General features: G+C 66.9%; 2 protein-coding genes across 3 annotated transcripts; both read left to right on the top strand.

Annotated features, from left to right (window-relative positions):
* Positions 1 to 281: 281 nt before the first annotated feature.
* SEPTIN5 (septin 5) lies at positions 282 to 8,467 on the top strand. 2 transcript variants are annotated; one of them, XM_065889820.1, is made up of 12 exons: positions 282 to 386; positions 533 to 543; positions 4,772 to 4,868; positions 4,970 to 5,056; positions 5,297 to 5,420; positions 5,499 to 5,633; positions 5,739 to 5,856; positions 5,945 to 6,046; positions 6,846 to 6,942; positions 7,027 to 7,162; positions 7,280 to 7,382; positions 7,489 to 8,467. In XM_065889820.1, the coding sequence occupies exons 1-12, from the start codon at positions 344 to 346 to the stop codon at positions 7,543 to 7,545; spliced, it is 1,110 nt and encodes a 369-aa protein (XP_065745892.1). In that variant the 5' UTR covers positions 282 to 343; the 3' UTR covers positions 7,546 to 8,467. The 2 variants fall into 2 exon arrangements, with proteins under 2 accessions (XP_065745892.1, XP_065745891.1); XM_065889819.1 differs by lacking the exons at positions 282 to 386; positions 533 to 543 and adding an exon at positions 3,977 to 4,165.
* A 239-nt stretch (positions 8,468 to 8,706) lies between these two features.
* On the top strand, positions 8,707 to 9,559 carry GP1BB (glycoprotein Ib platelet subunit beta). The gene is made up of 2 exons (XM_065889483.1): positions 8,707 to 8,716; positions 8,952 to 9,559. The coding sequence occupies exons 1-2, from the start codon at positions 8,707 to 8,709 to the stop codon at positions 9,557 to 9,559; spliced, it is 618 nt and encodes a 205-aa protein (XP_065745555.1).
* Positions 9,560 to 12,123: the final 2,564 nt, after the last annotated feature.

The raw sequence follows: 12,123 nt of genomic DNA, 5'->3' as shown, positions 1-12,123 counted from the left end.
GGTGGAGGGCGGGGTACGTGGGCAGGGGCCCGGCAGCGGGGAGGGGAGGTGGGCAGGGGGCGCGGCCGCGGGGGTGGGCGCAGAGCGGGTCTCGCGGTGTCCGGGCGGCTGGCGGCGAGGGCGTCGCCCCAGGCAGCAGGCGCGGGGTCTGTAGGGGCGCCTGGGTCCCCGCCCCCGCTGGCCGCGCCGGGTCGCGCGTGGGCGCGGCGGGCGCCGATTGGCTGGCGGGAGCGCGGGCGGGGCGGGGCGGGCGGCGGCGCGGAGGGGCCGGTCACCCCGCAGCCCGGCCTCGGCCTCCGCTCGTCGCCGCCCCGCCCGCGCGCACGTCCCCCCGGCGGCCACCATGAGCACAGGCCTGCGGTACAAGAGCAAGCTGGCGACCCCAGGTGAGCCCGGCGCCCGCCCGCGCGCGCGCGCGCACTCCTTTGTCCCCGCCGCCCGCACGCCTCTCACCGTGTGTCTCGGTCTTTCCCCCGCCCGCCGGCCCGGGCCCGGACCCCGACCCGACCCCCGACCCCACCCGACCCCGCAGAGGACAAGCAGGTACGTGTGCGCCGTCGCTCACCTGGCCCGCTGTCACCCATTGTGCCACCAACGCGCGGCGCCCCAACGCGACCCCGCCCCCGCCGGCCGTCATTCCGCTCTGTCGCGATAACCGATAACCGATTGTCAGGCTGGGCAGTGCCGCCAACCCGGGGCTGCAGAGGGGAGGAGCGGCCGCAGTGCCTCTGGGCCTGGCTCCCGACCCTCGAGGCACGGCGTGCGCTCCTCCCCGGATGGGGGATGGGCCGGGTGCCCCTCTCCCACTGGTCCAGCACCAGCCTCTCTTTGCTGACCTGGCCCGTGGCCGTGTGCTGGGGGTCCTGTGTGAGGCCATGATCATGAAAGGCCACGGCTGGGGGAGGGGTTTGAGTCCACCAGCCAGGGCCAGTCCCTGAGCAGCCCCACAGGGGAACCTCTGGCCACCCCACCCAACTTCTCTGCATCTTATGCCTCCTCTCTGCACACACCAATGTGAGTGGGCTGATCTGTGGCCAGGCCTCTTCCCCAGACTGGGAGTTTCCAGGGCCTGGTCTGAGTCATCCCGGTGCCCAGCACCAGTCTTCAGATCTAGGGGGTACAAACTGATTTCTCAAAGGGCCGGCCTAGACCCCAGCCTCCAGGAATAGAGGGTCGGACAGGAGGCTGGCCTGGGCACTCGCTGTGAACCTAGCTGAGGTCAGGTTTAAACAGCTAGGAGACCCCAAGAGGGCGTGGGGGGTGTGGGTAACCGGGGGGGGGGGCTGGGGGCTCTGGGGCAGCCCTGCTGGGGGCCTCTCTGGCTTGAGCTCAGCCATGTTTAGGGCAGAAAAGAAGAGCCCAACTCTGGCATCAGGGTGGCCTTGGCAACCCTCGTCTGGGATGGGGGCTCACACCCTGGGTGGATGCTGGGTGGAACCCGAAGTCTTGGCCTAGGTGCGGCAGGCGGGCCAGGAGTGGCCCAGCAGGTGGGGTGGGGGCTGGGAATCACTCCTGCCCAGTGCCAGGCCCCTAGCAGGGATACGCCCCACCCAGGGACGGGTGAGGCTCACAAGGAGGGGCCACGACCACCTCATCCTGCCAGCAAGGGGCTCCCTGGGGAGCCCGGGACAAGAGCTGCCTCCCCATCATGGCGGGTCAAACAATGAAGGAGATGCAGGGACGCACTGCCACCAAGCTATTGTTCAAGGGAGAGAAAGAGGGAAGGCCTGGGAGACCAGCCCCCCTTCTCCTGGGCCTGCGGGCACTCAGGGACCCCCCCCCTGCTGAGGCTCAAGCCCCTTCAGGCCTGTCTACCCCTCCTGGAGCTCAGCTAGGACCAGCCTTACCTGTCCCCTGCTCCCAGGACCAGAGGGAGAGAGCATTATGCGGGTGGGGTGTGGGGTTCCCTGGGAGCAGGGCCAGGGAGCCCGGTGTTTGGGGAAGGCTCCCCGTGGGTCTGGGGGAGCCGGAAGCCTGCAGTAACTTTGCTGTTCCATGGTTGGTGTTACTGAGACTCAGCCTGTCTGCACTCTGGGAAAGGGGGCAGGGGAGCTCTGTGGGCCCCCTCTGTGCGCACCCATCTCAGACACTGGGGAGGGCTCTGGTGGTCCTCTGTGCCCCCTCCTCCAACTCCCACCCCATCTCTAGCAGTGGTGGGGCCTTCACTGGCTCTGGCAGCTGGGGTGGTTCTAAGAATGGAAATGCCTCGAGAGTGTCAGGCACCAGGAGGAGGTGGGGAGGAGGTGGGCGCAGCAGTGTCTGTGGCTCGGGAAGTCCTGAGGAGTATTTGTTGTGCCTCGGGGGCCAGAGAAAGGGAGTAGAAGGGCCCCTTCCTTGGGGATCCCCCAGGGAATCCCCAGGCCCCATCTGGACGAAGTCAGGGGACGGGGCAGGCAGGCAGGGAGCTGGTCTTGTCCCCCTGACCCGGACCTCCGCTGAGGCTGTGCCTTACCGATAGGGAAACTGAGGCCTTCTGGGGGCAACGAGCCCATCAGGCACCAGGCTGTGGGGTGCCAGCTCTGTCTGTCCTCCTGGAGATGCCCTGGGCCTGAGATGTCAGCCTGTCTGGGCAGGAAGTGGGCCGAGGGGCCATGTCTAAATTGGAGCCGGGGGTGGAGGCTGGGTGGGACTCAGGCCCAAGGCCCCTCGCAGGTCCGCGTGGTAGAGGGCTGGGGCCAGCACAGAGGCTTTCTCAGAGCCAGGGCTGGGGGCGGGCTGGGGAGCTGGGGCCTGTGGCTCCCCCCACCTCTCGGATAAAAGGCTCCCCTGTTCCCAGCAGCGGGCCCACCCCTCCTCCCCAGGTGCCAGCGGCCTCCAGGCCACACAGCAGCAGCATGAGCCTAGACAGGGGGACAGAGGCCCCTTAAGCGGGGAGCCAAGAAGGGAGGGCCTAGGTGGGGGAGAACTGTGGGGCCTCCCGTTCCCACTGATGCACAGTCCAGGGACACGTCTCTTTGGATCCCCAGCTCCTTTGCAGGCCTCCCTTGCCACCGGGCTGGTGCTGGCTTGTTCAGATTCTGGTGGGTCCTGTGGGTAGGGTCAGTGAGGAAGGGTTTGGGGGCTCAGGAGACCCCTGTGGTCCCTGGAGTGGCCTCACAGGTGTGAGGGCTGAGCTGGCTGGAGCCCTACAGGCCCTGTGTTGCCCAGTCCTGAAAGTGAGAGCAGGGTGGAAGCTCAGAGGGAGTGTCCCCCTTAGGGGGAAGGGTTCACTCCAGCACCCCCTACCTCTGCTGGCAGCGGCTGTCTGGGGGCAGAGGTGGCAGCGCAGGGCTGGCCGGTGGGTTTGTGGAGCTACGCACTGGCCACAGCTTCCAAGTTTGCAGAGGTGGGGGTAGGGGTTGGGCATCTAGTGCTCTGATCGCTCCCTTCCCCCAACGTAAGCCTCCGCGGGCCTGGGTGGGGAGGTGGGCTCTGCCCTCGCAGGTTCCCAACTTCTCTCGGCGGCCACGGCGGTAAGAATTCTCCAGACACACGCGCACACACGCGAGGGGCGGGCCGTGCGTCGGTGGGTAGCTGGGGGCGCCTCTGTGACACCGCCGCGGGAGAGTAGGGGGACCGGGCGGGCTCCCGCGGGCGCACGCGTGGATGGGGGCGTACTCGGGCGCCCTCTGGCAGGCGGGACGCGGCAGCGCAGACCCGGCCGTGGACCCGGTCCCCCGCCCACCCGGCTGTGCAGTCGCTGGACTGACGGCCTGAGCCGCGCTGCTCCGCGCGCAGCCGCCCGCCAGCCCGCCGAGCTGGGCCCTGCCCTCCTCAGCTCCGTGGCTCCGCCCGCGCGGCCCAATTTCCAGGCGACTGTCTCCCGGAGACCGCGCGCTCCTCTCCGGCGCGAGGGCCCGCCTGTGCCAGGGGCAGGCCCGCCTGGGGCCGGCGAGCGGCTTGGTGGCATCGGGGTCCGGGCATCGCGTGAGCGCCGCCCCTCCAGGCTTCGGTTCCCGCGTCCGTAACCCGTAACCCGTAACCCGGGGGCGAGAACAGGGCCTCGGGGCCGCACAGCGCGCGAGCCCCTGGCGCACAGCTACGCCGGGTGGGCCTGACGCACTCTGGGCCCCAGCGCAGCGGGCAAGGTCCCGGGGTCGCTGCGATGGACTCGCTGGCGGCACCCCAGGACCGCCTGGTGGAGCAGCTGCTGTCGCCGCGGACCCAGGCCCAGAGGCGGCTCAAGGTGTGTGTGGAGAGGGGAGCGGAAGGTGGGTCAGCTGTGCGCCCGCCCCCCGCGCACGGACCGGGGATGCGACGGGAGCCGCAGGGCCGGGGTCCTGGGGTGGGCGCCGGAGGCCGCGGGAGGCTGGGCGCCGCTGTCTATAAATAGCCCCTGCTCCGCCGTCGCAGCAGCCAGCCACCCCCGCGGCTGGATCGGGGCCAGACGGGGCCTCCCACCCCTTACACTCGGGAGGGGTGAGTATTGAGGTGGGGGCTTCTCCAGCCTCTGAGGGCCTTGGGCGTGTGTGAGGGGTCTGGGTCCTGGTGCCCTCTGCCCACCACCCAAGGGGGGACACCGCCTTGCCCGCTGTGCCTGCGACCCCCCTCCACACGCACACAGACTCCATCTCGGTCCCTGCGAAGCCCTCGCGGGCGCCTCCACCCTCCACCCCCACCTGCCTTCCACCTCCAGGGCCTTTGCCCACAGGCCCTCACCCACTTCTGCCATTGAGATGACCCCTCCCTGGGGACCCTGCCCTGCTGCCCCCTGGCCTGAGCTGGGTAGGGGCCAAGGCACCGGGCTGCCCCAGGAACCCCAGCGTGCCCCTGACCCGCCCGCCCCCGCCAGGACATCGACAAGCAGTACGTGGGCTTCGCCACACTGCCCAATCAGGTGCACCGCAAGTCTGTGAAGAAGGGCTTCGACTTCACGCTCATGGTGGCGGGTGAGTGGGCCGGCCTCCAGGGCGTGGGGTGGGGCACTGGCAGCCAGGCTCTGTCTGGGGCCTGGGACCTGACCCGACTTCCTCACTGCACCTGTGGGCAGGGGAGTCGGGCCTGGGGAAGTCCACACTGGTCCACAGCCTCTTCCTGACTGACTTGTACAAGGAACGGAAGCTGCTCAGTGCTGAGGGTGAGTGGGCCCCACGCGGCCCTGGCGCTGCCACCATCCCCTGCGGGGTGACCTCTCCAAGGGCTCCTTCCGGGTCCAGCCCTGCTCCTCTGTCCCCGAAGCATGGGTCTCCCGTTCAGGGTCCAGATCACCGCCGGGCCACATAGCCAGGGATGAGAACAAGGGTCTGGGCTGCCCGGGGTGGGAGTGAGGGTCACAGAGGGTCTGTGAGGGTCTGTCCCCCCACCCGCCTTGCCACAGAGCGCATCAGCCAGACGGTCGAGATCCTGAAGCACACGGTGGACATTGAGGAGAAGGGGGTCAAGCTGAAGCTCACCATTGTGGACACACCAGGCTTCGGGGACGCCGTCAACAACTCTGAGTGGTGAGGAAGGCCTGCCCGGTCTGCCCTGGCCCCTGGCCACCAGCCACCAGCCTGGCCTCATGTGCCCCCTGCCCCCAGCTGGAAGCCCATCACCGACTACGTGGACCAGCAGTTTGAGCAGTATTTCCGGGACGAGAGCGGCCTCAACCGCAAGAACATCCAGGACAACCGTGTGCACTGCTGCTTGTACTTCATTTCCCCTTTTGGGCACGGGTAGGTGGCTCCTCCGGGCCAGGGGTGCGGGTCCTGCCCATCCCTGCGGCGCCCCCTCCCACCACCCCCACCCCATGAGGCCCTCGCCCTGGCTGCTCTCCACAGGCTGCGGCCAGTGGACGTGGGCTTCATGAAAGCCCTGCACGAGAAGGTGAACATCGTGCCCCTCATTGCCAAAGCCGACTGTCTCGTCCCCGGTGAGATCCGGAAGCTGAAGGAGCGGGTGAGCCTGTGCGGCCGCGGGGCGCAGCCGGAACTCTGGTGGGGCCAAGGGCACCAGCCCCTCACCTGATGGCCCTTGCCTGCCGCAGATCCGGGAGGAGATAGACAAGTTTGGGATCCACGTTTACCAGTTTCCTGAGTGTGACTCGGACGAGGACGAGGACTTTAAGCAGCAGGACCGGGAACTGAAGGTGAGGCTGCAGCACTGGGGGTAAGGGACCCAGAGGCCACTTTACACCAGGTCGGGAGGAGGGCCCGGGCCCAGGTCTGACCTGGGGGGCAGGAGTGTTTCGTCCAGGCCATAGAGTCTTCACCTGGGGCTGGGGCTAGGGCGGCCCAGGTCCCCCGCTGGCTTGTGTAGTTGGGTCCCCATGTAGTTAATAGGTCATGGAATGCTTGCCAGGATCTAAAGGCACAGCCACTGGCCAGGCCCCCACCCTGGCCCTTCTCTCAGCCCCCTCGCCATGCTTCACCCACAGAAGGGCCTAGTCCAATGGCCCCAGGCCTGTGCATGTCCTGCCTCCCAGAATTCTGAGCTCCGGGGGGAGGGGGGGTGGCTTTGAGTGCCCCGGGGGTTAGAGTGGTGATGGCAAGCCCAAGCTGGGGACAGGTGGCCACCGAGCCAGGAGCAGGGTGGACCTTTCACCCCGAAGTCAGCAGGGGTATCGCTAACAGGAGGCATGGGCTCTGCCCTGGGAAAGGAATGGGGAGGCACTAGATGGAGTGGCTGTTGGTGGTGGGGATATCAGGAGGGGGGGTACATCTGATGGGCACGGCCCAGCAAAAGCCCTAAGGTGTAAGCTGCACCAGTTCTGGCTTCAGCTGGCAACAGAGAGGCCAGAGGTGGAGACAACAGGGTCTCTTTGGGGAGAGGTTGTTGATGGTCATTGTGGAGGGGCGGGCCAGGCGCTTAGTGCCCATGCCCCTCTCCCACCACTGACCCCACACCCATGCTAACTGGGAGTGAGCCCTTGCACCTGCCCCCCCCAGGAGAGCGCACCCTTCGCTGTTATCGGCAGCAACACGGTGGTGGAGGCCAAGGGGCAGCGGGTCCGGGGGCGTCTGTACCCCTGGGGGATCGTGGAGGGTGAGTCGAGGCCTGGGGCACAGCGTTTGGGTGGGAAGGCTCCCCTGGGCCGGCACCTCACCCACCGCCCGCCCCTGCCCGCAGTGGAGAACCAGGCACACTGCGACTTCGTGAAGCTTCGCAACATGCTCATCCGCACACACATGCACGACCTCAAGGACGTGACGTGCGACGTGCACTACGAGAACTACCGAGCGCACTGCATCCAGCAGATGACCAGGTGCGTGACCCACCCGCCCTCGGACCTGCCCTGACCCCCACCCAGAGGCGTGGGAGCCACAGGGTATCGAGGGTCAGCCCAGCCCCCAGCAGCTTATCCCTGGTGTCCACCCTGCAGCAAACTGACGCAGGACAGCCGCATGGAGAGCCCCATCCCCATCCTGCCACTGCCAACCCCCGATGCTGAGACGGAGAAGCTCATCAGGATGAAGGATGAGGAGGTTGGTAGGCAGCAGGGGAGGAGCAGGGGCTGGGGGCGGGGACAGGGCCAGGCCCGGCCCATCGCACTTCTCACCCCACCCTCCGTTGTTCCTGCCCCGCCCCCAGCTAAGGCGCATGCAGGAGATGCTGCAGAAAATGAAGCAGCAAATGCAGGACCAGTGACCCCGCCCCAGCCCCACTTCTCCATGGATATACTGCCAGTTTCCAGGCTGGCCCTTCCCACCCCTGGACCCCGACTGGCCTGGACTCGACACCGGATTCGTCTGGATCGCTAACAGGCCTGGACACAGCCCCAATTCCAGAGTGGCCCAGACCTGGACTTTTCCCTACTGTTCCTGAACTGACCCAGAGACGCGGGGTCGCAGCCCCCAGCCAGCCCTAATTTATTCTCAGCATCAGCCCCTCCCGTCATTTGTGTCTGCTTCCAAGGGGCCTGGACAATGGCCCCCACAACCAGCCCTCTCTGGCCTTGGGGGAGCAGGAGCTAAGTTGGGTGGTGACTTCTGAGATCTCTCCCCAACCCAGAAGGTCACAGCACTTAGATTCCAGGCCCTACTCAGATGGGCGGGTAAACCAAGGCAGAATAGGGGAGCAGGTCCGCAGGATCCTGGGCCTATTCCCTGCCCAGTGCTGCAGAGTGAACTTGGGAGCCCTCACTTTGTGCTGAGGTGGGCCAGGTCCTTCTTACCTCCTCACCCACTCACCAGGTAGCTCAGCGGGCAGGTTGGACAGCCGAAGCAATTAGGATCCCTCCAGACCTTAGGAGGCCAGCTGGCTGCTGGAGAGGAATAATGGGGCTGGGATGCTTGTAAATGCCTACGCCCCTCCCCCACGGCCATGGCCCGGCTCCAGGAGCAGTGCGTGGTGGGCAAACTGGCAACCCCCATCCCTGGACCACCCTTCCCTGTTGGTCGCTGGAGGCCTGTTCCCCGCAGCAGCACTGTTGCCCCGGGTTCCTGAGCCCTTGGTCCCCCATCCCTCCACCCGCATGGTCCCTGCCCCCAAGCCCCATTCTCCAGTTTGTTCAGTTGTGAATGCTGCGTCCTGTCCTGGTGACAGGAGAACAATGTTGGTGAACGTCGAAGAGGGTGTCCGAGTGCTCCGTGCGCCCCTGGGAGCGAGTGGGGCGGAAGCCGGGTCGGCCGGCAGCCTGGCGATAGCGCTGTATCTGCGCTGCCGGCTTGGCCTACTGGTTATTTGCGACGGGGCTGTGGTCGGTTCGGCGGGTGCGCCGGGGACTGGCAGGGGCGGGGCGGCTTTATCGCCCGGTTCTGCGGCTGCTGCCTGGCGCTCCAGAGCTAGCTGGACCGCTGTCCTCTCGCCATGGGCTCCGGTGAGTCTGGGGTCTGCCCGGCCCAGGCCGCTCCCTGAGTAGAGTCCGGTGGGGAGGTGCTCTGTCCTCTGGGCTGTAGTCGGGAGAGGTTTGGGTCAGACTTAGAGGGCACTTCCAGCCGGTGTGCCGGGCTGTCGGGGTGGAGAGGCTCGCGGGTGATGGGGGGCACGCGGGTGCCCCGGGACCCCGCCCAGGAGCCCCAAGGGCCGGGCTCACCGCGGCGCTTCCCTTCCAGGGCCGCGCGGGGCGCTGAGCCTAATGCTTCTGCTGCTCGCGCCGCCGGGCCGCCCGGCCGCTGGCTGCCCGGCCCCGTGTCGCTGCGCGGGGACGCGCGTGGACTGCGGGCGCCGCGGGCTGACGTGGGCTTCGCTGCCGGCCGCCTTCCCGCCGGATACGACCGAACTGGTGCTGACGGGCAACAACCTGACGGCGTTGCCACCAGGGCTGCTGGACGCGCTGCCGGTGCTGCGTGTCGTGCACCTGGGCGCCAACCCCTGGCGCTGCGACTGCCACCTGGTGCCGCTGCGCGCCTGGCTGGCAGGCCGGCTGGAGCGCGAGCCCTACCGCGACCTGCGCTGCGCCGCGCCCCCCGCGCTACGGGGCCGCCTGCTGTCCTACCTGGCGGAGGAGGAGCTGCGCGCCGCCTGCCCGCCTGGCGCGCTCTGCCGCGGGGCGCTAGCGGCGCAGCTCCTGCTACTCTGCCTTGGGCTGCTGCACGCGCTGCTGCTGGCGCTGCTGCTGTGCCGCCTGCGGAGGCTGCGCGCCCGCGCCGCGCGCCGGTGGCCGCTGACTACCCCGCTGGCGGAGGAGCCCGCGACCCCCGAGCCGAGCGACTGGCGCTGAGCCGTGCGGCCGGCCCACGGACGGCCCCCCGCTCCGGCCGCATCCTCCGCCCACACGATCTCCCAGACGCTCCCCCCACCGCGGCCGCGCGCAGGGGCCCCACTGCTGCGCGCGCACCGCTGGCGACACGCTCGCACCCCCTGGACCTGGATGCCGAAGCGGGCCCGGGGCGAGCCGCTGCCCAGACCAGTCGAGCCCCCCACGCCATCTCCAGTGCGAATAAACCCTGCTCTCCATCCGACCGATCTCTGCACCGTGCGACTCGGAATCCCCCCCTCAAACCCAGAAAGAGCTCCGGGGATGATTCAAGGGGACACATCGCATGTTCATACACCCAAAATCACCTTCTGGGGTGCGCGCAAGGTCTGGGAGTGAACTCACCTGCCACCGACTCTCCCAGAAGTTCTAGTGAGAAGGCACAGAAGAGCTGGAAGTACAATGCCCACACTGGCGGGAGTGAGGACACAGGGGACAGTGAGGACAGTGGACAGTGAGGACACTGTGGAGCAGTGAGGACACTGGACAGGACAGTGTGGGGACGGTGAGGACCCCACAGGAAGTGTAGTTGCCAGAAAGAGCAGATGCTCAGAGTGGCGGTTTCCGGGAGTCAGTGAGGGTCTTCCAGGTGGCTCTGAGGACAGTCCAGGGTGTGAGGTTTCCCTGAAGGCAGTGACTGTGCCACACAGGCAGCTTTCAGGGTATCAGGGGTGCACTGGGGATGGTGAGGGCGGTCGGGTGGCCCAGCAGATGCTTCCCGGGCATCTGAGAGAGAAGTTCTGGAGGGCAGGTGAGGAGGGAGCGAGCGTTGTGAGCTGGGGTCCACGTAAAGTTCCCTGCAGGGGTGAGGAGGCACCTGGGGTTGCAGGTCTCTGAATTGTGTCCTCCACCTAGCTGCCGCCTCCTGCAGGAAGGCACCTCTGACTGTTTCTCAGTCCCTGTCTCCCCGTCCCAGCCCTGGATCCAGGCTGAGCCACCAGGGCCTGGAAATCCTCTGTGGGTGTCCCAGTGAGGCTCAGGCTGCTAATGAGGGCCTGGCGGACCCAAAGAGGGGCTGATGCATTTCCCACTATTGGGGTCCTGCTCCCGCCCTAGGTGTGGCCCCCACCTGTCTGGCCCTGTGAACAATGAAGGCTGCTTGCTGTTCACCCCAAACAGGACCCTGAGAAGGAGCCTCGGGCCTGAGCCCCAGCTGCCTGGCACAGGAAGGCCCCCGGCTCCTCTGACCGGGTCGGGGAGGCTGCCACTGACACGGCCTTTGTCCTGGCCTTTGTGGGACAAGACAGATGGCCCTCCGGTCAGGCTGATGCTATCTCAGGGCTGCCGGTGGGACGTGAGGCAGGAGCCACCCCCTCCTTTGTGGGCAGGTGCATGGCATCCGGCCCATTGTGGGCTGCAGTTGACTGTCTGGCCGTCCATCCAGCCTTATCACCACATCTGGGACAGCGGCCCCTTTTGTACAAATAAACTGCCACCCTACCTCCCCCAGGGAGTGTCCCAGAGCCCCTGGTGTGGGTCAGAGGTAACAGTCATTGTCAGAGCAAGGTCCACAGGCCACCCCCTAAATTCAGCCCCAATATGGTGCAGGAAGCGGGTGTCACCCCTACTTTCTAGAGGAGGAAACCAGATCCCAGAAGCGGGTCTCCCTGCTGGGCCCCAGAGCTTTCTCCATGGCTGCACTGGGAACAGAGCTGAAACCAGTCCCCTGGGACCCACTCTCCTCCTCACTGAGGACTTTGGGGGCCAAATGCAGGGCCCAGAGAAAGTGGCCTTGGGGTTCTAGGTGACCCCAAGCTAAGAGAAGGAGGCCCCCCTGAGCCATGGGACAAGGTCCCAGCACGAGCTGTGAGAAGTGGTGAGCAGGAGCCCAGCTCCACGGCCAGTGTCCTGCTGAGAGGGTGGGCATGAGGGTCCCGAGGGCCAGGAGATGCAGAAGACTGGAGCTTCTTTGAAAGAGGGAAAAGGCTGGTAACACAGTGTGGTCAGACTTAAGGAAGAACTTCCCACTCGGACAACGGGGCAGTGGAACCACATGGTTTCTCCAGGCTTGCCCCTCCCTTTTGCCAGTTCTCTATGATTTTGATGGGCTCCGGCCAAGGTACTGACCACAGGGGGATGCTGGCCTGGCCTCGCTGGCTGACCTGGCCCAGCCTACTTGGAGCCCCCAGTCCCAATCCTGACCCTAAGCTGACCCTCCACACACGAACCCGGGGGCCTCAGCCTCCAGAGTGTGGGGAATTGGAACAGTCCCAGCTCAGGGACCCTGAATGAGGAGTGGACACTCCTCCCCCAGCTCCAGGGCCTATGGTGCCCCTCCCTCCAGCACTGTCCTCCATCTCATGGATGACACACCTGCCCCAGGGTCCCTTCCCCACTGATAGGCTGGTCCCCTCTGGCGCCTCAGACTCCTTCCAGATGGGAACAGGTCAGGGTCCACTTAAAGCTCTGCCAACCCCTCATACCTGCAGCCCCCAGGCTGGCTGATTCAGGGCCCCCTGCCCTGCAGCCCCAGGATCCTCTGACCACAGACTGGCCCCCCAGCTTCCCGGGGGGTAGGGGGGCGGCCA

The sequence above is a fragment of the Phocoena phocoena genome, chromosome 13 (genome assembly GCF_963924675.1).
Source record: "Phocoena phocoena chromosome 13, mPhoPho1.1, whole genome shotgun sequence".
NCBI classification, from domain to species: Eukaryota; Metazoa; Chordata; class Mammalia; order Artiodactyla; family Phocoenidae; genus Phocoena; species Phocoena phocoena.
Note: the sequence above shows the minus strand (reverse complement) of the source record. Positions and strands in the feature narration are given on the sequence as shown.